Below are 26,419 nucleotides of genomic sequence, written 5' to 3'. Positions count from 1 at the left end.
GTGTTCACAAGCTTTTCTACTATATATATATATATATATATATATATATATATTATATAAGGAAAAAGACCACCCCCCTGGTGGCCATGTTTTTTTACCGATCTGAATCATTTTTGAACTCAACTGTCCTATCCTGTAAACAAATGTTCTGACCAAATTTCAGGAAGATTGGACCAAAAATGTGACTTCTAGACTGTTCACATGTTTTCACTATACATGTATTCATATTGAGAAAACTGCCCCATCCCCTGGCGGCCATGTTTTTTCACCGCTCTGGACCACTTTCGAACTCATATGAGATATCAATGAAACCAATGTTTTGACCAAGTTTCATGATGATTGGGCAAAAATTGTGACTTCTAGAGTGTTCACAAGGTTTCTCTAAAGCCATATAAGGAATACTGCCCCGCCCCCTGGCGGCCATGTTTTTCAAGAGACCGGAACAATTTTTGAACTCAACCAACATATCATTAAGACAAACATTTTGACAAAGTTGCATGAAGATTGGGTATCAAATGTGACTTATACAGTGTTCACAAGGTTTTTCTTTTGTTTGACCTAGTGACCTAGTTTTTCACCCAGCATGACCCAGTTTCGAACTCAGTCGAGGTACCATTGGGACAAATGTTCTGACCAAGTTTCATACAGATCGGACAAGAAATGTGGCCTCTAGAGTGTTCACAAGGCAAAATGTTGACGACAGACGCACGATGGACGACGGACAAAAGGCGATCCCAAAAGTTCACCATGAGCACCTTGTGCTCAGGTGAGCTAAAAACTAAATTGTGTATAAACCACATATTTATTTCAATGACAACTTAGGTCTAATGGTTCTCTTAAGAAAGTTATAACAATATGCACTTCCATTTTCTGTTCTTTCATCCTTTTCTCAAAATTTATTTTAAACCACACTTTTTTTTCAAACATTTGTATCCAATGCTTACCATTCTGACACAAAACACGATTTACGCAACCATAATCCTGTTGCACAACGTTATTATAATCCTATGAAAGTAACAATTATGCATGACAAACACAATCAGAAATACGTTTTGGATTTTTTTTATGCTTTACAAAATATTTTACTGTTAAATAAAAGAAGACTATTGCCAAGCAATGTATGTCCCTTACCGGCTCCACCATTGTCAGAAATTCCACCATTGTCAGATTTTTTTGATTTTTATTATATATATTTGTTGCCATAGCAACCAGAATTTTTGACGGAACAAAATGAAATGACGTGCATAATGTCCATATTGCCATCTATCTATGTTTCAAGTTTCATGAAAAAATATGAAGAACTTTTTAAGTTATCGCAGGATCCAGAAAACCACCATTTTCGGCAGTATTTCTAGTCTATTTGTTGACATAGCAACCATAGTTCTTGACGTAGGAACAAAATTAAATGACGTGCATAATGTCCATATGGCCATCTATCCATATTTTAAGTTTCATGAAAAAATATGAAGAACTTTTTAAGTTATTGCAGGATCCAGAAAAGTGTGACGGACAGACAGACAGACAGAGACAGACAGAGCGCAAACCATAAGTCCCTTCTGGTGAAACCGGTAGGGGACAATAACACGTCCTACTTTTCATCATTAAAATCCAGAATGAGTAACTTAAACTGGCGTGTTTTGTCACAGAAATTTCGTCACACGAGATACTTATAAAAAATTGCGCAATGAATTCAATTAAAAATAAAAGTACGGAAAGCCAGTTCAGAGATAAATTCCAGAGAAGGAGCAAAATAGGATGAAATGTAATATAAACAATAACACATGGCAGATTTGGGCAGGACGTTTGAAAATAGCACATATTACAATAGTGGCATGTAAATTAAAATCTCTGCGTTTATGGTTATCATCAAATGCAAAGATAGAATCAGTTTTCAAATTAATTTGATCGCCCCACTCATTCCATCCCGCAAAACCCTTCAGGTGTTGCAATTCTCGTAAATATTAATGTAAATAATAATCATCTTAGAAGTAAAATAAAGCTGAGCAATAAATATGAATTACAATAAAATATATTTCTTGTCAGTCAATAAACATTGTATTGACTCACAATTTTTCTTACTTCTGAACTACAAGAATGTATCAATGATTAAAATATCTGCATCTTTGCCTAATGATTCCCTAGCATTGATATACATCAATGTTTAAGAGAGTTGAGAACTTCAGTCACTTGTTTCCTCGTGTCTTCTGGGCTTGTTACACTGTGTCCAACTGTTCGTGGATCTGCGAAGATCTCGTAATCATTACCGCCCTGGAAAGGTCAGTTCACTTTTGATTACATGTGTTTCATACTGCAAGGAGTTTCCGCCTTTCAAACAGTCTAAAATTGTTGACTTGTAAAGAATTTATAAATCCAGAGGCAACTAAATTATATTCTTGCAAGACAGCCAGTTATTTAAATACTAAGAATGATGAAAAAAAAGAAGCGAACAAACAATTTGAAAACTTTTACGTTCTAATTAAATCACACGACTTTTTCACATTTGATGTGGAATTTACATCATGACTATCAGTATAGGGATTTAAAGAATTCTTACAAGTACCAAAACAATTGTCACTTGTATTGGACCATTTCAACTATTTTTTTCTCCACAATGTTTAATGTTTAAAAACTAAAACCTCTGCACATTTTTTCTACAACCACTTTCACCAACCTTTTCTGTTTTATCGCCAAAAAAATGAATAGTGTCAACATCATTCTCCATGAAACGCAGACAGTAGGTCTTGTTCCAGCCTTCAGGGAACACGTCAATGCTGATCTGACCTCCGATGGCAAACTGTAGCCCCGCCCCCTGGAATTCTTTCTCTAGCGCCAGTTTAAACTTCTCCCTTACTTGGTGTTCCTGTAGATATATACAACAAATACAACATTAATTAAATGTTTTCAGTGCCCCTTAACCAAACTGTTATCAACAATGCAAATGGTATTAAAACTTCCCTCAAACAATTTTGCTCCTCATTACATGTATAATTTTGTCACAGATCTTACTATTCTCAGAACTAGCCAATGACAAATAAAAAATATACATGGATCAACTGTATTTCAAGCCTATTCCTGAATTGAGAATTTCACAAAAAGTTCAGTGATTTGGGAACAACAAATTTAACATAACTCTCTATAATTATTCAAATTATAATAACAAAATCATATAACTTATAATTTTATACTTTGTTAGAAGTAGTTGAAACAAGAGCACCGCATAACGGGTGCCACGCTCAGCTGTGAAAGCTTGTCATATTTTTATTTTTTAATTTTTTAGAGGTCACAGTGACCTTGACCTTTGAGCTAGAGACCCAAAAATGGGTGTGGCGTGTAGAACTCATCAAGGAGCAGCTACATGTGAATTTTCAAAGTTGTAGGTAGAAGCACTTTGATTTTAGAGCCAATGTTCAAAACCTTCACAAAATGTTAAGGTTTTAGCACGACACGGACGGCGGACGTCAGACGGCAGGCGTCGGACGAAGAGCTGGCTATGACAATACCTCGGGTTTTCTACTAAAACAGACAAGCTAATAAAATTGAGATATAATAATCATAAGACGATTTTTTTTTCTTAAAAAAAAAAATCCATCAGGATTTAGTTGAACCATTTCGTTCTTAGCCTGTATTTTCGTTTTTCATTTTAACCTTTTTATTTCAACTCAATTGCATCTGAAGTCAGATGTTTGATGAGACACTTTAAATTAAGTGCGTTCCTTGGAAGAAGCAGATCCTGAGACCGACTCCAGAGAGTGTATTGAACCCAGGACCTCCTGATATCCAGGCCCACATCATATGCACTTTTCCACCACAGCCATGTTTTAACATCTAGTGATATTGCATTATAATATATAAATTTAATTATACAGAGGGGTAATCACGTGACAAACAAGATGGCGACGTCCATGCCGAGGCAGGTATTTTTCGTCGTTTTATACCCTTAATTACTTGTATTATTTGTTTTTATTCCGCTCACTTTCCAGCCATATTATGAAGCACGTTACTGGCTGCTATTTCATAGTAATATTCGCTCTATATCTTGACTTTACTCTGTGCAAAATTTCTAAGCGGGATGACCTAATTAGGGCTCCACTAAGAAAATTTGCGGGAAGTAACGTCGAGATATAAGGCGACTTTAAATACGAAATACACCCTAATCACCTATTAACTGATATGGCTGGAAAGTGAGCGTCATTTAAAAAATAAACAGAAGTAGTAAAGAGTATAAAACGGTGGAAAATAACTGTCTCTGTATGGACGTTACCATCTTGGCTATCACGTGATTACCCCCTCTGTTATAGGTAAAAAGTATTCTACCTGGTCATAAGCAGCAAATGCATCCCTCTCTGCTTGTGAACAGCTGCGACCAACGGGGCAAATGTTGATCATACTGCTGCGAAACTCTATAAATGTCCCACTTAAAGAAATGTTGAATTTACTACATGTAGTTACCACGGTGATATCACATAAACAATCCACACTCTTAAGAGATTAATGCTTGCAATGGTCACATTACAGACCAACATTAATTTTACTTATATAATGTTGTTTAACTGTTTCTTCTGCAAAAAGGGAAATTGAAATCACCACATTACCAAGAAATGCTGATTTTACTACAGTGATATAGCAAAAACGTTTCAACCCCAAAATAAATTTTTTCAAATACTATCTAAAATCCTCTACAATATTTTCAAATACTATCTTAAATGTATTCTATACAAAATTATATTAAGCTACACATAGTACAAGCTTAACTGTATTTGCCCAGTAGACACTGTCAATTAACTTTGACTAATTATGTTTGTGATTAACACATACACGTGGTTGCAAAATCAAATTTTTGACAAGTGGGCCTGAGAGTCCCTAATTCGCTCACATGATACCATTAGAACCTGAATCTGAGAAGCTTTTGTGATGTTTCCATAACCATTTTAGAAATCACTCAGGATATCATTAGAACACATGTTCGAAGCAAGTTAATGGGCAAAAAGTATGACATTTAGGGTGTTCACAAAGTAACACAATATCCACATACGGCCAAGTATCTAGCCTCCTGTGGCCAAGTGTATACATTTTGATAACTTTAGCCAATCCAAAGGTAACCTTCTTAGGATAAAGACAACCAAAGTCAAATAACTTGGCTAAATCTTATCCAAAACTCAACCAAAATGTGCCCCTGTTAGAATAACTATTTTTTTAAACAATCACTCACCAAAAAAGATATCCTCAAGTTGAAAATAACAAAACTTATCCGCAGAATAAGAGTTATACAGATTTATACAATTGGCTACTGGTGGTTATATTTTATGTTAAACAAAAGATGTGTTTGTCTGAGACACAATGCCCCCTTCTGCGCCGCTTTGAAACCATATATTTGACTTCTGAACTTGAAGGATGACCTTGACCTTTCATCACTCAAAATGTGCAGCTCCATGAGATACACATGCATGCCAAACATCAAATTGCTATCTGAAGTGACATAGAAGTTATGAGCATTTTTCGAAACCTAAATGCGAAACCTAAATGCAAAGTGCGACGGAAAGACAGACAGACGGACAGACGGTCCAATCACTATATGCCCTCTTTCAGGGGCATAATAAACACCAAGATGAGACTTATTTAGACCCAAACTTGGAAGATGACCAACACATGATGTTTAATGCTAAATACTACAATTCTGGATATTGTCCTTTAGATGAGATATTTACAGCAGTTTTGCTATGCATGTGTGCATAAATCTTGTTAGTTGCATTTCAACTCAGTGTCAATATTTGCATGAACATAGCAGAGGACCACTGAAGTATTAATTACCATTATCAAACTCCTAAAGGTTTCTTCGTGTAAACTTGCTGTCTGGAATTCAGGCGGCACTTTTATTGGTAATGTGAAAAACATTTACTCTTTTCTGGCATAAATTATCACAAAAAGATCAAAAATATATCCCTAATGTGCACAATTTTAACCCTTTGCATGCTGGGAAATTTGTCGTTTGCTAAAATGTCATCTGCAGAATTTCTAAAATTAGCATTTTTTTTCTTTTTTTTTCAAAGAATACTATCAGAATAGCAAACAGTTTGGATCCTGATGAGACGCCACGTTCTGTGGCGTCTCATCTGGATCCAAACTGTTTGCAAAGGCCTTAAAATTCGGTTCCCGCACTGAAAGGGTTAACACTAATGTGAAATGGTGTGCTAAAAAAATAATGATATTAATTCAAGTTTCAAACACATAAACTGTTCCAGTTATGTCTACAGTATTGCAATAGAAAATGCCAGATTTGAAAATATGCAAAATAATGTTCTATATAGTTTGAAACATGTGGGGTTTTTTTACCCTAAGAAAAACTGCAACAATGCTTTTCTTGCAATGTTTACACCATGTACCAATAAACATACAACAATGACACCGCTGTCAAAAGAATGTGTCTTCATTAAAATAACACTGTTATACACTGGAAACTTTTAACTGACAGCATAACAACAGACCATCAGACACTTGGGTGAAAAAAATTGGTGCAGCATAACCTTTTAATTTTCTTCGCTCTATAACAATTTAAAACATAGGGTTTCTGTTTGACAACAGGTTTTTAACAAGATTTTGTTTTAAGTATTTTTCCACAAAAGACATGCAATTTTATGTTGATGGTAACAGGTATCATCTTTGTTACAATGTGTTAAGGTTAATTAAACTGGACTTTATAGACATTCTTATGACATTTTTTAAACATTTTTTGTCTTTACAAGGAAGGAAATTTAGCTTTATGTACTCATAAAAGCGCAATGAATTTAAGAAGAACTAACTGAAGTATATAATACACCAAATATGAAACCATTGACATTTGTGTTTACACCATTGACATTTGTGTCTACACCATTGACATTTGTGTTTACACCATTGACATTTGTGTTCACAAAGAATATTTTTGAACTTGAAATTTTTATTTTTAAAATCTACTTCAGCTCTGGTGACCTACATATGCCACAGACCAAAACCATTTGAATAACTTCCAAGAGGGTCACCCAAGGATCATGGTGACCTACATATGCCACAGACCAAAACCATTTGAATAACTTCCAAGAGGGTCACCCAAGGATCATGGTGACCTACATATGCCACAGACCAAAACCATTTGAATAACTTCCAAGAGGGTCACCAAAGGATCATGGTGACCTACATATGCCACAGACCAAAACCATTTGAATAACTTCCAAGAGGGTCACCCAAGGATCATGGTGACCTACATATGCCACAGACCAAAACCATTTGAATAACTTCCAAGAGGGTCACCCAAGGATCATGGTGACCTACATATGCCACAGACCAAAACCATTTGAATAACTTCCAAGAGGGTCACCCAAGGATCATGGTGACCTACATATGCCACAGACCAAAACCATTTCAATAACTTCCAAGAGGGTCACCCAAGGATCATGGTGACCTACTTATGCCACAGACCAAAACCATTTGAATAACTTCCAAGAGGGTCACCCAAGGATCATGGTGACCTACATATGCCACAGACCAAAACCATTTGAATAACTTCCAAGAGGGTCACCCAAGGATCATGGTGACCTACATATGCCACAGACCAAAACCATTTGAATAACTTCCAAGAGGGTCACCCAAGGATCATGGTGACCTACATATGCCACAGACCAAAACCATTTGAATAACTTCCAAGAGGGTCACCCAAGGATCATGGTGACCTACATATGCCACAGACCAAAACTATTTGAATAACTTCCAAGAGGGTCACCCAAGGATCATGGTGACCTACATATGCCACAGACCAAAACCATTTGAATAACTTCCAAGAGGGTCACCCAAGGATCATGGTGACCTACATATGCCACAGACCAAAACCATTTGAATAACTTCCAAGAGGGTCACCCAAGGATCATGGTGACCTACATATGCCACAGACCAAAACCATTTGAATAACTTCCAAGAGGGTCACCCAAGGATCATGGTGACTTACATATGCCACAGACCAAAACCATTTGAATAACTTCCAAGAGGGTCACCCAAGGATCATGGTGACCTACATATGCCACAGACCAAAACCATTTGAATAACTTCCAAGAGGGTCACCCAAGGATCATGGTGACCTACATATGCCACAGACCAAAACCATTTCAATAACTTCCAAGAGGGTCACCCAAGGATCATGGTGACCTACATATGCCACAGACCAAAACCATTTGAATAACTTCCAAGAGGGTCACCCAAGGATCATGGTGACCTACATATGCCACAGACCAAAACCATTTGAATAACTTCCAAGAGGGTCACCCAAGGATCATGGTGACCTACATATGCCACAGACCAAAACCATTTGAATAACTTCCAAGAGGGTCACCCAAGGATCATTCCTGTGCAGTTTTTTTAAATCTTTCAACGTGTCTAGAAGAAGTCCTTTTATACAACAAGTATATGCGCACTGAAATGCACACAGACAAACAACAGATAACACATTATCCTAGAACCTCCCCATGCACACTATGTGCTCAGGTGAGCTCAAAATTTGCGAAGAAACGCCAAAAGTCATGACTAAGGATTTTTTATCTTGGGGTTAATTGCTTATGTACAACATAGTCATAGTTACCGTTTAGCAGGAAGTGTTAACTGTGACATGTAGTGTAGACTGAAGTTTATAACTTTCTGCAGGACTTCTTCACCCATATGTTTCAAAATATTCTGAAATGAAGTGAAAGCAAACACTTGAAATACATTCTATAGGTATACAAAATTGTTCTGATGGTATGCAAAATTGTTGTGATATTTTGAAAAATTGAAATATGTTGCATCCACAATGTGTACTATATTTTTTCAATCTAAAAATATAAACATACAGTGAGTTTTCAAAGCCAAAACAATATTCATTTATTTGTAAAGCATGTAAACTTCTGAAATTTATCAAAACATTGTAAAATAGTACGTATTAAAGAAAATATATTATAATCTCAATGAACTAATGCTGTATATTAATGCTTACACACTAATGTACCTGTTGGCCAATCTGTTGTCCCTCTTTGTAAGCAACAAGCCCATTTTCAGCAAACACATAGTCAAACTTGTGTATTACTGAAATAAGATAATTGCATGATCATACATAGCTTCAATACACGAATAAACATTTATGAAGCCCTGATATCTATTAAGTATGATATTTAGCATGCATAAACGTGGTTGAAATTTTGTTATTACTAATAGTTAGACTAATAGTTACAGACTGCAGACTGTTCAAACGCAGAGATACTGATATAAAACTCATGTAAGTGATACAACTTGAATTCACTCATCAACAATTTGATTTGCCAGAGCTATTTTGAGGCTAACACATTTCAGCCAATCAAATGAAAGTGTCTAGCTACAAATAACATATAATAGCTTATACATTCTTACATCATTTGAGACGCAATTATTATTTCCAATGGGGTATAGGTTAAACACTCATTCTGACTTAAATACAGCATGTTTTGGGTAATTTACGTCAATACATAAGCAGGCATTTCCCAAGCTACCCTACTAACAATAAATAACTCACCATCGTCACCACCTAATTGTTCAGCAATTTTCACAAGGTCTGAGCCACCAACCAGAGCCACCTTGACTTGTGACTTCAAATCCTCCATAAACCTAGCCATCTCTGGCTCTATTACCTTCAAACAAAAGGACAAATTTATTAAAATATTGTATAGTGCTCCAGTTGTCCAACAATTGATGATGACCGAAAATGTTAATAGGATAATATGTTTGGTATAAAATGCAGTTTTGTTTTGATTTCAACATTATAAAACAAATGTATCGACCTTCCTTGGGAGTTAATTAAGACCTAGAGGCCTTAGACAGAAAATAGGGATGCCTGAACACATGTACCGTAAAAAGTTGTGTATAAGGCGCACTTTTTTACCCCAAAATTTCATTTTGAAAACTTGATGCGCGTTATGCACAACTACAGCCATGCCAAGACATTTTTTCCTTGTCAGTTACCCAGTTGCGGTAATTTGCATCATTCTGTTCCCCAGTGTTTTAACTGTAACTATGTTAATAATAGTGTTATATTTACGATCTGAATAAGATGGATAAACATTATAAAGTTAACATAAATATTTTCTATCTTTTTCAGGTATGTACAGAGCATTAATTCAAATAAATTTGAAGAAGAGAATAAAAAACAAGGAAGCCATTTTTATTTAAATGTTATTCAACTTATTGTTTTCCCACAATATTATACCCTACTGTACTAGGGTTACAAAATTTATTTGGGGACACTTTTCGATTTACAATAGTATGTCGGCAAGGTCTTTCCCGATATATCTATGATTATTTTTCTTGCTTTTCAAATGTGTTAAAAAAATTGATGTTGTGTTTGTTTGCACGTTTTCATACGTCTTGTCAAGATTAAGGATGTGATTATCGAGCAATTTGCATCACCTGTCAAGTTTTGTGTAGCTGGGCTATTATCAAAACATGCGAACCGGCAAACGGCTTCACACCTCAATTGTTTGTTTATCGCCGGTAATGTCGTAATGGTGTTGAGAAGTTTGAGTCGTTAAAGTCTCCTGTCAAGTATAGACACTCCAAAAGAACGCATGATATCGGCAATGTAAATAAAACGCGTGGTTGTGAATTAGTCATGCATGAATAACCATGTGACAATACCAATCAATAATGTCAGTTTCTTAGCTATAACTAATCCATCCGTCATGTGTACTCCACGATAAAATCGTGGACAGTTACTTCGGAGACATATGATGAAAACCTTGATGGTATCCTCGTGGAAAGTGTGCATTTCATGCATAATTCATTTAAATCCAAACATTTATTTTTACGCATAATATGATTTAAAAAAAACACACAAACTAGTTGTATCGTTATCGTCTTTAAAATAATTAATAATTGAAGCAATAAAACACATAAGATCGGCAATGTAAATATAACAATTTTCAGTTAGCCTGCGGTACGGAATTTTTCCCCCAATTTTTTTGCTTCAAAAACTTTTTTTCCTGATTTTTTAGCTTAAAAAAGTAGATGCGCGTTATACATAAATGCGCGTTATACATGTACACAGCGTTTTACGGTAATTGAACAAACATTAGCAACACATGTCAGTATTATGTTGGTAATTCAGTGTGTGTCTTTTTTAAAAACAAAATAAAAAATAATCTGATATACAATCAAGTTATCTCCGGAAGCACCGGCAGCCAGCTATTTCACCTTTTAGATTCAATCTATATGCCCGCTACTTTTCCCCAAAATATCAATACAGCTGTTTTATTGCTTAGTCGCTGGCTATTTTGAAACTATAACTGGCTATACATTTTTTTCTGGAGAACACTGTTTGCAATCATGTTGTAAAGACATAAATTATTATTCTGTTAGTACAACGATACCACAGGATTTCAGGTTAATTTAATCCAGTAGTCTGTGTTTATGAACTTGCACTAGATTTAAGAAAGTTAAGGCAATATCATGAAAAGTAGTTAAAATGTTAGTTATAATGAAATTCATTGGCATCTAAAGATTTGATAAACAGTCCGAATTGACATAATCACTTAATTCACTGGAACCACTTTTTATGATGGATGCAAATGGAATGTTCAATAGAGAATTGCATATCAACGTAGCCTGCAACCCGGGTGAGTCGCGGTACTTAATCAATATTCATTTGCATCTAGAAACCATCTTCAAATATCAGATAAATAATTTATAAGACAAACATATCTGACTTAACTTCATTGGAAAATAGCCTTTTTATGACGAAAATCCTTCAATTTTAACTGCGGCATCAACAAAAACAACACCACTGTCCGCCATTTTTGTTTATTTTCCCTCCCGGTTGACTCGCGGTAAATAGGTTAAACGACACTTATATAAAATTTAACATGAATAAACATAAAGATCTGACATACCATTCAAAGTAACAATCAATAACGTATATAACAATTAGAACATATGGAATTTAAGACATCAAATAAAATAAATATCACAGGTATATTCAAGCAGTGTCTAATTTTAATTCTCAATATTCAAATAACTGGTCTTGTTCATTCTTCTGCTTAAGAGCCTGACCGATTGAAATAATTTAAAAAAATCGGTGGTGTGTAACCCCTTCACAAAGAGAATAATATATTGGTAGTGTCTGACCTAAGCAACCGCAAGCAGACGAACTTAAAAAGTGAAAAAGTTGAAAGGGAAATTTCATTTTAACATGGATTTTTACATAAATTTGGTTTAAAATGATGTTTTAAATCGTTTTTGGGTAGTTACTTACCAAAAATCTATTCATACTGGCAGCAAAAGATGTTTTCTGTCAGATTTCAAAGGTAGGTCACGCAGGTTTGTTTACAAACACAATCCAGAGGGCACTAATAAAATACCGCGAGTCAAAACGACCCGCGACTCAACCGGGTTTGAGTATATCTGTCCTCAGTTTTCGCGACTATTTTCTCTTACTAAAATTACAGACATTTTGTGCTATGACAACTAATTCCAATAGGAAGAAAGTAAGATTATGTAATTTTAAAATGAACCTTTCGAGATGCTGTCAATGTTCCGTCAACATCGAAGAGAAATACGGTTTTCGTATCACGCTCCATTTTGTAAACAACGTCAGTGTCGTGGCACAGCTTACAACGGACTTTCTGTACGAGGTTAAGTCAATAAAGTCACCGATCACAACTTCCGGGTATTTTGATTAGCTAACTTTTAAAGTTTAATAGTTTACTTCCTAATTATGTGCTAGCACATTGAAGATACACGAGTTTGGATGAGTCAGTGCGATTTGGAGGTAGGATTTTTTGTCAAAGTATTCTGAATTCGTTTTGAAATACTATTGGATATAAACTTCATTTTAGTATCATTAATTACAATCTGTCATGCTCTCATTACTTAACTTAGATTGTGTCTCATAAAGGGATAGTCCATATAAACGGACTCCCAGAGCCTTTGATAATTTTTGCTATGGCGGCTCTGGCAGTCCATATGCACCCGTTCATAAACATGGGTGCAGTTCAGCGCAGCGAATCCGTGCGCTTCACTAAACAGACGTCGTTCGAGACAAATTGAGGAAAATAATGAATAAACTTCATAAGCATGTTAAATTTACCTGAATGGCAACCTACGGATGTTATCCTTTGCATGCACCCTATAAAAACACAACAATGTTTCAACACACTTTTCTCGCTGACATGTTTATGTTAAAATTTGAAACAGTGTATTCTGTATCGAATACCACATCGTTATCGACTTTATAGGCTGGAGCACATAACCCAACGTGCAAAATGTTGGTGTACTGCAACCTAACCAATATTGGGTCAATTTTCCAATATGGCGGATACAGCGTACAAAACAAAACCTTAGTCAATAAAATCAATTATTTCTTGCTTTAATGGTACCATTTAGATAAGTTTGTGGTTTAGATAGGTAAACTTTAATAAATTCTTGCAGTTTCAGTGTTCCTTAACCCTTGCATTGTTAATAAAATTTTGCACCCATGAACAAGAGAGAGCGCATTGCAACTCGAAGCAGCCCATTGGGCTATAAAGCTTAGAGTTGCATTATTGCAACCAATAAAGGGAAGACTAGTCAGTGCTGGCTTCGTATTCTTAACTATCTTACCTTCTGTTAGCGTTGAACATGATGAAACAATCCTTTGATGATTATTTTTTTGTTTCACGCTTATTTCACTATTCAGGCCCGTACGCAGGCCGTGGTGCCTGGGCCCCCAGCTGGCTTTTAGTAATGGGACTGCGGCATGCAATTTTTCTCTCATAAAAGGGCCCACTGTACACTTCCCCTCAATACAAAACTTTTTACTCGTCAGTGGAGATAAGCCTTTAGGCAATGTTTTGTGTTTTTGTATTGCCTTCAGGGTTTTTTCTGCCTATTTTGGAAAAAGAAGTCTGACCAAATTGGGAATTTTTTATCGACAAAATTGGCCATTTTGGGAATTTTTGCTTTGATGAAATGGCTCATTTGGGAAAAAATTGGGAATTTATCATGCTTAAATAGTTTGGTGGTTTAACAAATAAATTTGTTATTTGTCTTCTTTATATATACAGATGCAATATTGGGCATGTTTGACGTTTATTCAAATACTGCAGTTTTGTTTTTCAGTTACAGTTACCGGTACTCACTGAGATAAGAACTGTACAGTCAAAACCTTATAGCAGATATTTTTGACCTAAACAAACACTGGTTAGTCACACATGTTATAAGACCCTTTTTTTTTTTTTCGGAAATTGGGATTTTTTTAAAATAATTTCGGTTAGGGATTGGGTCAGTTTGCTTTGGGAGTGCCTCTGTTTTCCAGAGGCGCAGACAGTGCTGAAAAACCCCTGGCCTTGTACACATCCCTGATCAGTCAATTACCCCTTGTTATCCTGAATGCTTCATCTGTCAATAGTTGATGTAACAAGTCCTTCGATTGGCTAAGGAAAGAAAAGCAGCAAATGGAAGCAAACGATACAGGACAGGGGTTTTTCAGCACTGTATGTTTCAGGAAAACGGAGTCATTCCCAAAGCAAACGGACCCGATCCCAAACCGAAATTATAAAATATCCCAATTTCCAAACAAAAATCAAACTTTTCTTATGACCTATGATTATTAGATGATTAATGTTCCAACTTTATACTGATGTATATCATATCAACAAGCACTGATGTGGTTGAGCAAGGATTCAGCATCATGAACCTGTTGTGTTCCCCATTACGCAGCATATTCATTACAAACCAAACTTACTCATCTGATGCTTACCTGCATTGAAGGTCTAAACCTGAATGACAAAACATTGGAGGAGCTGTGTGATGCTTTCAAAAACAGAAAGCAGAGAAAAATTATGCTGTAACTTGTGTGACTAACCAGTGTTTGTTTTGGTAAATAATATCTGCTATAAGTTTTTGACTGTACAGTTCTTATCTCAGACTATAATTGAAAAACAAAATTGCGGTACTTGAATTAAAGTTGAACATGCCCAATATTGCATGTGTTTATATAAAGAAGACAAAATAACAAATAAAAACAAATTTATTTGTTAAACCACTGACTTATTTAAGCATGATAAATTCACAATGTTTTCCCAAAATGAGCCTTTTCAGCGAAGCAAATATTCCCAAAATGGACAATGTTGTCGATAAAAAAATTCCCAATTTGGTCAGACTCCTTTTCCCAAAATAGGCAGAAAAAAACCTGCAGGAGGTTGAAGGTCTGCAAATTACTGACGCTAATGATTTGTAAAAAAACAACAAATAATGTTGGAAGCAATTAGAGAGGTGATATTATGGATCATATGGATAGTCTTCATTAATTTGAACCGGCAAGTTTCTTTGTTTAAGTCCAAGGCCCATAATTTCACTAAAAATCAATGGACCGGAACGAAAGTCATACTTCGTCCTTTTTTATGTAAGGAGACTCACACACCAAATATCGGGTAAATATCTTAAAGCGTTTTGAAAAAAGTCGGAAAATGAAATGCCGGATGGACAGACTGAAGGACAGTCCGACTGCCACAAATTGCCAGTAATGCCACCCTATCGGGGGAATAATAATCAGTTATGAAACACACACACATGAAAACGGTTATTATAGAGAAAATTGGCAGTCCAAGGCCCATAACTTGGCCAAATATCTATGGGCTGGATAGAATTTCACACTTTATCTGTTGGTCATGTCCATGTAGGGAGACTCACATACCAAAAATCAGCTCAATATCTGAAAAAGGTCCGTAAAAAAACTACGGAAAACGGTTATTATGGAAAGCATTTCAAGGTCCAATCTAATGTCGCAGTTGTAGATGATTTTGATGGTTTATCTGTGTTGATGGTGGTGCAAGTATATAACTGTGTAGTAGATGATAAACATTTTATTGGGAATTTACTTTGAAACTTCAGAGGAGGTTTTAATTCAAAGGAAAAATAGTATTATGTTTATATGTCTGTCAAACTTTATGATAATTTTTTTTATAAAGGTTTTTGGTTTTCAAAGTTTGCTTTCCTTCTTCATCGAACATAATACATTTCTCAAATTTAAAGCATTGGTGTGAATAGACTTCAGAAAGGTGCTGATTTACTTGTTATATTCCATAAATTTATATTTCAAAATAAGTTTTTTTTTAAGCATTAAAATTCCCGTTTAAAAGTGCCAAATTAAAAAAAAATATGTAGGGAAGACCCCTCCCGCACCTTCCCCGGTGGGGCCCCCCAGTCAAACATTCCTGCGTACAGCCCTGCTATTTATTTATTCTTTATCATCATAAGTTCATTTTTAATTGACTTTCACTTATGAAGAAACTGTATTAAAAATAAATAAAACATTGAATGGTAAAATGAAGATAGCCATTAGAGCAGGAACACTTTCACAAAACTTCTTACTGCCTTTACATGTACATGGTGACTGATATTCTTACCATTGCAAATCATACAATGTTTTACATGTACATGTTGTGTAGTTAAGTCAGAACCTGGTCCGTCCAAATGCTCCCAAGAAACCTTAGAAATCCTAATACACAGTGTTCACCAAAAAAAATAAAACGTGAGTATTTGCACCATGTCAATTGATTTTTTGGGAAAAAGCCAGCATCCAGATTGAATGTAACCAGTGAAATCGCAGGCTGCTGGTGCTTCCGGGAACACTGAATACATCCCAATATAGCAATTCTTTTATAAAATTGATTATTAATATATGTCTTAGAACAAAAAATTAGTGTTTTGTTTTTCATTTTCACAATTATTATTAATTTTACATTATACAAAAGTTACAGTAGTTGAAAACCTTCTAACGCAAGAGGGCATCCAATGACACAGAAATTACTACTTACCAGTAAAAGCTGGAATAACCTTTAAATTTACAACTGTCACAGTGTGTTGTCCACTAAGAGTGCAAACTATTTCATACTAATACATGTATATCAACATGAAGAGAATCTCAAAAAAAAATAAAAATCTTATATTATATCACATAATTATTATATTTTGTAATAATATATTATAGGTTTAGAGCATTCAATTTTAGCAAATCGCTTTTTAATGAGTTTATTTAGCTTTGTTGTGTTGATTACACACTTTGAATTGTTAAAAAATATCCTTACAGTTATATTTATTAAAGAAACAATAAGGGTAATGCAGGTCGATAAATGTCTTTATATAATTCTTCCAAGGCAATGAGTGGAACGGCAATATTGAGTCAGTACATAGGAATCTAAATGTACATGTTTAAAAAATTGAAAGCTTTTGATTGGAGAAATAAAATCTTGTATTTATATATATTTATGTTCTATATTATATATGATTGATTCAGATTTATTTTTTTGCTTAATTTATCCACTTACTTCAAAATTGACCCAATAATTTCCTGCCATAGCACGGGGGATGAACTAGATAGCCCTTATAATTAAATGATACAAAAATTAATATCAATTGTTCATGTGTTTGTGACATTACATAAATGATTTCTCATCAACATTTTATGACTCCTATCAGCGATAAAATAAAACTATTTATTAAATTGATTGCCTTAAACATGTGTTCCTAAAAATTAATGATATGAATTTATTATGTTAAATTGTTAACTGCTATTAAGAATATGTGTATTAAACTTATATTTTTGTTATAAAAACAGCATGACTGTACAATATTAAAACTGTGAAATTTTTTACTGTAAAACCGTTAAAGATTCTGATAGCACTACATGTAATAATGTTGTCTTCAAAATGTTAACTGTAATTAATGTTGTTTTGTGTTAAAAGTTGGGGTAAAATGTTTGCCCCATTACTAATATAAAAAAGTATATTTTTCAAAAATGACTGCCAAAGATTTCCTATTGAAGGTCTCCTCCCATCCCCAAATTTGTTTTCATACATCTCAAGTTTTTGTTCATCTTGAGCTGAATTGAATTGAAGGTAGCTGTGGGCCTCTGCCTCTTTCCCTAAATGTTAAAAAAGACTGTCAAAGTTTTATCTTATAATTAAATGTGAATTCTGATATACAACATTTAAAGCATGTCTGGTCTTCATCCTGAGGTAATAGAACCATGTGGACAATTTGATCTTATTTAACTGTACAATACATGTACACCAGGCTTAATGAGTGGTCATATGATATATATAGTCATGTATGTCTATAATTGTGTTTGCCTGTCCAGTCATTTTAGATTATATCCTTGATTAAAGTCATTCAAGACTAATATGGGCTTGTTTAATTGAACATGTTTCATTCATCAGTGTAGACCATTACTTCTCAGATCATTAACCAGTTAGCCCCAAGGAAAAGCTATATAGCCTTAAATCAATACTTCCATTAGACTACCGGTACTATAATTTAATTTCTTTAAAGTTGATCGGTCAAGGAAATTAACACATAATCACATTGAGGTTCATCAGGATAGGGTAAAGTCGCTTATGTGTAATATTCTATGATCACATTTTTAACCCTTTCCCTCTCAGAAGCAAACTGAAAATCTTTATGCGCAAACAGCATAAAACCAGAACAGCCTGCGAGTAGCTCGCAGTCTGTTCATGTTTTGTGCTGTTTGCTGCTCATCAGTATCTAAGGGTTGGAAATGAAGCCTTTAAAACGTAGATCAAGTGAGAAAGGTCTTACATTTAATTTGACTTTCTTTATAGGGACTACATATGCATCAAAATACGTATCTAAGTGGGAAAGGGTTAAAACAACAGTTTTAGTAATCTGCACTCAGTAACTTAATCAGTTTACATTAGATCATGTGGCTAAGATTCATCCCAGATAAGCCCAACTTCCTTAAAACTTTCACAGGGTTCTCAATAACTTTTGCTCCAACAGGCCCAAATGTGAAACCAACAGGCCTTCTAGGGGGCGGTCCGGTGGGAATGCTCCCCCTGAAACTTTTAAAACTTGATTTCCTGCATTTTGGGCCATTTTATGGCTATTTTAGTGGTCAACCAGGCACTTAAATTTGAGCATTTATGTGTGCATTTAATGAATTTTAGCTTTTTGAACTAACAAAAGATAAATGGAAAAAGCTCTGTATTACTTTTGTAAAATTTGATTTCAAACGGCCGATTTGGCCGGCGGCCGGCTCTTATTTAGAACCCTGCACGAATATCCACTCCATCACCATCACGACTATCCACTCAATCTTCATCACGACTATAAACAAACCTCAATCATCATCACGACTTTCAACTCAATCATCATCACGACTATCCACTCCATCAGCATCACCACTATCAACTCAATCATCATCACGACTATCAACTCAATTATCATCACGACTATCAACTCAATCATCATCACGACTATCAACTCAACCATCATCACGATTATCAACTCAATTATTATCACGACTATCAACTCAATCATCATCACGGCTATCAACTCAACCATCATCACGACTATCAACTCAACCATCATCACGACTATCAACTCAATCATCACCACGACTATCAACTCAATCATCATCACGACTATCAACTCAATCATCATCACGATTATCAACTCAATTATTATCCCAACTTTCAACTTAATTACATGTATCATCACAACTATAAATCCATCTTCATCTGGATCCATCCTTATTTGACACTGAACATATGTGACTGTATAAGTTAAACGTTAACAAACACGCTCTGTTTATACAATGGCTGAATGAATTATCACATAAAAGTGACACATTTAGACGACAAGATGCTTTTTTGAAATTAGAAGCTCAAACTCGAACACTGTATGTTGTAAATTAATATTAACGCTAAATTTGACAATTGATAATTGATGACCTGAAAGTCCATATGGATTGAAAACGATTGAGGCGATTTTTTGTTTTAAATGAAATTAAAACGTTAAATAGGATGAATGGGCACTTGTGTGTGAGGTATTTAAACGGCACTTGAATTTATTAGCCTAGTAGGTGTTTGTGTAGTCTACAAGTAGGTGTTTAACAATAGTCTGAGAAAGTCTTTAGGACTGAAACAAGGGCAGGCAGTTCAGGTTTTTTTTTCCACTTTTTGGGAAGATAGCCCATGGCTTTGGAATTGGGAATTTTATCGGCATTTTCATGAAATTGGGAAAATAAATTCATTAGCCTTTTTTTTCCACACGAAAAGTCCACTGATTAGGGAAATACTAAATTTGACATAACTCTTTATAATCATTCAAATTTAAAGTTCAAAATCATGTAATACTTTGTTAAATGTAATTGAAATAAAATTGAGATAAAATACGCATTAGACACTTCTTTAAAAAAAAAAAAAAAAAAAATTGGGGGAGGAAATTTGGGAATTTTTTGGCCACATTTTGGGAAAAAAGTATACTTTTTGGGATTGGGATCATAGCCGAATTTCGGCTATAAAATTGGGCCAAAAAAACCCCTGCAGTTTATACCAGAACGGAACATTTGATTAATGAAAACGTGTCTTAAATGCATGTAGACGACATGTGTTTATATTGAAGTGACAAATGCTTGTGATCTCAAGTACATAGTACGCTATTTTAAAAGGGAAAATCATATTCGGGATGTTTGCACGTTTGAAAATGGGCACTGAACGTAACATACTGTACAAGTTTATACACTGGGCTGATGACTATATCAGTGTGATAGCTGCTTTTGTATTTTACAAACACCTATTATTGAATTGTCCAAAAAATACTATTGTTTGGGACCGTTGTCCACTGATCGTTTTCATCGTGCATTAAAAGCTAGTACAAGTACTTTTCTTTGAACGGACACTTTCTCTTTACAAATTATACGAACAGTTACTAAAATAAAGTGCCAGGTGTAACCTGCAAGCACGCGAAAGTCCATATACCAGAAAAAACTCGTGTTCGGGACATTTTGGACACTGAAAGATTGACACTGAACTTTAAGATAGTTCATGAAAACACTAACATTAACTTTGACGAATGTTAAGGTAATACTTGATGCACATTTTTTTTCCCCATCCTCGAGTTGATGATAATTTACTAAGGATGCACAGCCTACCCAACACTCAGCCTTGTCGGTACGTTAACATGCATTAACAGTTATATGAACATTATCGATAAAGGTTTTGATACGCAATCCTTCATTTTCATTTATAAAATAAAGATATATGTTTTTCGTGTTTCTGTAACATGTTTTTATTAATCATAAACACATTATGAATACCGGTACTTTATATTTGATTTAAATAAAGTTGAATAAATAACACAATTTATTATTATTATTATTGAAGTGTCTGAAGGTCCTTTATTATTTAAAACTATTTTTAAAATGCTACATACAAAAAAACGACAATACATTGCCAAAAGTATGTCATTTTCTGATGTTAATTACATAATGATATATTTAACATAATATATTTAATTTACACACCAACTCCAAACACACACAACCTAAAGTTCACATACCGGTCAGTGCTTTATCAAAATTACCAAAAAGACACGCAAAATTCGAAGTCAATTGCCAATTTTTCAAATCTGAGCGATTTTCAACCAGCCAAAATCTGATTTCGAACGGCCGATTTGGCCTGCGGCCAGCTCTTATTGAGAACCCTGCTTTCATTTAAGCGGAATATGTGGTCCCTGTGGACTGCAGAGGTTAATCTAGGATGACACTTTAAGCACATGTATTAAGCCCAGGTTTCCCAAAACATGACTCATTGTAACATGATGTTTAAGACATTATTTTGTGATCAGGGCCCTCTCTTGCCGCTAGGGGAAGCCACCCAAAGCCCTCATGAGGGGGAATTTCGCGTCGTTTTGGGCGAAAAGGGGAATTTTAGAAGATCTTTTCACCAACCATTCAACACCTAAAATTGCTATATTTTAATGTGATTTACATAAATATACATTTAATCAAAGGTTAGTAGCACCATACCAGCTGGCAACATAGGTATAAAAGTAAAAAAAAAAAAAAAAAAATTTTGAGGGGGAATTTTTAGCTGAAAAGGGGGAAGAGTTTACTTTTTTCATGAGGGTAGCCGGCGATATTTGGCGGTAAAAACGGCCAAACGAGGGCCCTGGTGATCAAGAAGCTTCATTTGTAGCTTGACTACGTGTACATGTCTTTAAAGACAATGCCAAGCTAAATAAGTAGTACCCATACATTTCTTGCCTGATGGATTGCTTTCAACAAGTGCATGCTGATGCAACCAGACCTACAGATACTCTGTTAAAAGTTCACATGTCTTCTTTGTCTGATTTGTCACTTCTGAAGATATATAACTTGCACCTCAAATAAAGCAGAAATTGGCCTTACATGTATTTGCACTTGCTGATAGACAGTCGGGCTATCCTATGCACACAAGTAAATACCTCTGTAACTACTAAAGACAACTTGAAGTTCATAGGGTAAAGATGTAAAGTTTGGGCCATGCTTTGTAGCCTGTGTGCCCTGTGCTTGTGTGTGTTTACAAGTTGATGGGGTGCTTCTAAACATGAAGTTGCATTTTTTAACGACTTGGAATGTGCCTAGCATGGTACCTACCTTAATTAGCAAATTTTGAATTAAAGCTTTAAAGCTGTACATCTGAAACATTTACTTATGATAGTTTCTTTTGCTTTGGGGCATAAGCAATGTTTCTGGACTAAACCCCACCAATCCAGTATACATGTAGTGACTAAGAACCCAGCTCACATGCCACTAAAGTGGCATTGAGCCAGTGTATTTAAGTCAAGTAGCGCATGTAAATTCCACTAGACTCGCTGGTCAAATCAAGTCTTACTTAATATTGATTGATGTCTTACAGGAAGCTCTTAGCAGTTAGTTGCCTGCCCCACCCCCAGCAGCACCATGTTGCAGCAGATACTGACGGACATGTACATCGAGCCAGAGCTGCTGGCAGAGCTCTCCGATGAACAGAAACAGATTCTCTTCCTGAAAATGAGAGAGGTAAAGCCTTCTAGTAATTCAGCCTTGATAAAATGAGAGGGGTAAAGCCTTTGAGTAATTCAGCCTTGATCTGCAAAAACTTGGCTTAATGCATAAGGGTACAGTGTTGTCCCTGATTAGCCTGTGCAGTCTGCATAGGTTATCAAATGTTTATAAAACCTCTCTATCGAGCTCTTGAAGCTGAGGTGGACCTTTGTTGAAAATCCCTGTTATTCTCAATTCAATACCGGAAGTATTGTAAGCAAAAAAGAACAAGAAAATTTCACAAGACAAGTCGAAATAAGTGGACATGCCTTCAAAAAATGAGTACAATATATGCTGAATTGTTTTTAATTCAAAAACTATTTCACATGATAGGCAACAATTGAATTCCCTTAACAAACGTACATTTACATTTCAGCTCTTGTCTTGAATATTTAGTGTTATAATGGTGCAATAAATTAATGGTAATTGTAAGATAAATTTCATTTTGACCAATGAATTGCCATGTTTTTCCTTACATTTTATCTCTTAGTTGTATGTTACCATAACAACACATCTGTGTGAATTTTATGCGAATATGCACAGACATGTCTTATTCAATAATGTTATCTCAATTGTGACATTGTGCATTGTCACCAATTTGAAAAAAGTGTGAACATTCTCCATTAATAGTTGTTATGCTTGGTTTATACAAGTATGCGTTTGACTTCACATAGGAGCAAATCAGGCGATGGAAAGAAAGGGAAGAAAAACTGGAGCAAGAAGACAGGAAGAAACCTAAAAAACCAAGGAAACCAGGTATACCGTTTGGTATCAGAATTTTCAGCAGATATCATGGACTTTAATATAATTTAATAGGATTAAACAGAGAATATTTGTTTGTTTCTGCAGATTAGCATTTTTATTTGACAAATGGTTGGATAAAAAATTATTTATATTTCTAGGATTGGCACTTTTCCACTTTTTGTTTTCATATATAATAATGTTACTTGACAAATTTTGAGTTTGGCAGCATGTGTTGTTGATCTATCCAAAAGCATGAAGTAACAATTGAAATTAGTCTAAACTTTTCTATATAATTGATTTACAGGCAAGTAGGGGTTTTGTGTATGGAAATTTAAGTAAATTGGTCCCCTTAGCTGCTTTCTTGGAAAATTGGCTCAATGAATTTTTGGAAAAGGGTCTTCTCAGATTAGCCTGTGCAGTCTGCACAGACTTATCAGGGATAACACTTTCCGCCTTAACTTGATTTTCACTTAAAATAGACTTCCTTTAAAAAAAAATGCTTTAAATGGGAAAGTGTCGTCCCTGATTAGCCCATGTGGACTGTACAGGCTTATCTGTGACAACACTTCACACATGTGCCTTGTGGACTGTACAGGCTTATCTATGACAACTCTTCACACATGTGCCTTGTGGACTGTACAGGCTTATCTGTGACAACACTTCACACATGTGCCTTGTGGACTGTACAGACTTATCTGTGACAACACTTCACACATGTGCCTTGTGGACTGTACAGGCTTATCTGTGACAACACTTCACACATGTGCCTTGTGGACTGTACAGGCTTATCTGTGACAACACTTCACAAATGTGCCTTGTGGACTGTACAGGCTTATCTGTGACAACACTTCACACATGTGGACTGTACAGGCTTATCTGTGACAACACTTCACACATGTGGACTGTACAGGCTTATCTGTGACAACACTTCCCACATGTGGACTGTACAGGCTTATCTGTGACAACACTTCACACATGTGCCTTGTGGACTGTACAGGCTTATCTGTGACAACACTTCACACATGTGCCTTGTGGACTGTACAGGCTTATCTGTGACAACACTTCACACATGTGCCTTGTGGACTGTACAGGCTTATCTATGACAACACTTCACACATGTGCCTTGTGGACTGTACAGACTTACCTGTGACAACACTTCACACATGTGCCTTGTGGACTGTACTGGCTTATCTGTGACAACACTTCACACATGTGGACTGTACAGGCTTATCTGTGACAACACTTCACACATATGCCTTATGGACTGTACAGGCTTATCTATGACAACACTTCACACATGTGGACTGTACAGGCTTATCTGTGACAACACTTCACACATGTGCCTTGTGGACTGTACAGGCTTATCTGTGACAACACTTCACACATGTGCCTTATGGACTGTACAGGCTTATCTATGACAACACTTCACACATGTGCCTTGTGGACTGTACAGACTTATCTGTGACAACACTTCACACATGTGCCTTATGGACTGTACAGGCTTATCTATGACAACACTTCACACATGTGGACTGTACAGACTTATCTGTGACAACACTTCACACATGTGCCTTGTGGACTGTACAGGCTTATCTATGACAACACTTCACACATGTGCCTTGTGGACTGTACAGGCTTATCTGTGACAACACTTCACACATGTGCCTTATGGACTGTACAGGCTTATCTATGACAACACTTCACACATGTGCCTTGTGGACTGTACAGGCTTATCTGTGACAACACTTCACACATGTGCCTTGTGGACTGTACAGGCTTATCTGTGACAACACTTCACACATGTGCCTTGTGGACTGTACAGGCTTATCTATGAAAACACTTCACACATGTGCCTTGTGGACTGTACAGACTTATCTGTGACAACACTTCACACATGTGCCTTGTGGACTGTACAGGCTTATCTATGACAACACTTCACACATGTGGACTGTACAGGCTTATCTGTGACAACACTTCACACATGTGCCTTGTGGACTGTACAGGCTTATCTATGACAACACTTCACACATGTGCCTTGTGGACTGTACAGACTTATCTGTGACAACACTTCACACATGTGCCTTGTGGACTGTACAGGCTTATCTGTGACAACACTTCACACATGTGCCTTGTGGACTGTACAGGCTTATCTGTGACAACACTTCACAAATGTGCCTTGTGGACTGTACAGGCTTATCTATGACAACACTTCACACATGTGGACTGTACAGGCTTATATGTGACAACACTTCACACATGTTCCTTCAGCCCAGTTTTCCAAGAACGACACTCCCCTGATTTCAGGAGGGAAGAAGGTTGATTTCCTGCTGGGTCGGGATGGTAACGAGTGGGTGTGGGTGATGGGAGAGCATGAGAACGACCGCAGCATTGATCAAATCCTGGAGGAGGAGGCGCAGAGGAAGGCTGCCGAGCAGGCACGCAGGGAGGCTGAACTTCTCAGGTGGGGCTTTAATCAATTGAGCCTCATTCTGACAAAATTGGGCTTAATGCATGTGCCTAAAGTGTTGTCTCAGATTAGCCTGTGCAGTCCGTACAGGCTAATCAGGGACAACACCCTTTGTGTAAACTAGATTTTCGGTAAGGAGAGACTTCCTTTAAACGAAAAATACCATAAAAGCGGAAAGTGTCGTCCCTGATTAGTCTGTGCGGACTGTCGTTCCTGATTAGCCTCTGTGGACTGCACAGGCTAATCTGGGACGACACTTTTTGCACATGCATTAAGCCCATTTTTGTTAGAACACGTCTCAATTGACATCTCAGGTAAGTATTTGTAAACGTTTGTAGTCC

General features: G+C 36.0%; 2 protein-coding genes across 2 annotated transcripts in view; one reads left to right on the top strand and one right to left on the bottom strand.

Annotated features, from left to right (window-relative positions):
* Window positions 1–2,011: 2,011 nt before the first annotated feature.
* Window positions 2,012–12,670, bottom strand: LOC127847518 (uncharacterized). The gene is made up of 7 exons (XM_052379519.1): window positions 12,534–12,670; window positions 9,545–9,659; window positions 9,005–9,081; window positions 8,603–8,694; window positions 4,315–4,414; window positions 2,672–2,860; window positions 2,012–2,268 (listed from the first exon to the last, which is right to left on the bottom strand). Exons 1-7 carry the CDS (start codon window positions 12,597–12,599, stop codon window positions 2,155–2,157), a joined length of 753 nt encoding a protein of 250 aa, XP_052235479.1. The 5' UTR covers window positions 12,600–12,670; the 3' UTR covers window positions 2,012–2,154.
* LOC127847516 (SH2 domain-containing protein 4A-like) overlaps window positions 12,670–26,419 on the top strand; it is a 33,947-nt gene continuing 20,197 nt past the window's right edge. The window contains exons 1-4 of the mRNA XM_052379517.1: window positions 12,670–12,790; window positions 22,701–22,843; window positions 23,542–23,623; window positions 25,916–26,072. Coding sequence (XP_052235477.1) covers window positions 22,745–22,843; window positions 23,542–23,623; window positions 25,916–26,072 — 338 coding nt within the window. The 5' untranslated portion in view covers window positions 12,670–12,790; window positions 22,701–22,744. The remainder of the gene's footprint in view (window positions 12,791–22,700; window positions 22,844–23,541; window positions 23,624–25,915; window positions 26,073–26,419) is intronic.

This window comes from Dreissena polymorpha, chromosome 10 (assembly GCF_020536995.1).
Source record: "Dreissena polymorpha isolate Duluth1 chromosome 10, UMN_Dpol_1.0, whole genome shotgun sequence".
Taxonomy (NCBI): Eukaryota; Metazoa; Mollusca; class Bivalvia; order Myida; family Dreissenidae; genus Dreissena; species Dreissena polymorpha.
Note: the sequence above shows the minus strand (reverse complement) of the source record. Positions and strands in the feature narration are given on the sequence as shown.

Bases quoted from the DNA above. Each gene is read 5' to 3' on its own strand.
- LOC127847518 (XM_052379519.1), bottom strand. From the start codon at position 12,599: ATGGAGCGTGATACGAAAACCGTATTTCTCTTCGATGTTGACGGAACA. The intron at 9,660-12,533 runs GTTCATTTTAAA...TTTTGTTTGAAG, and splicing joins CATTGACAGCATCTCGAAAG to GTAATAGAGCCAGAGATGGC. The intron at 4,415-8,602 runs GTAACTATGACT...CATTTCTTTAAG, and splicing joins TTAACACTTCCTGCTAAACG to TGGGACATTTATAGAGTTTC.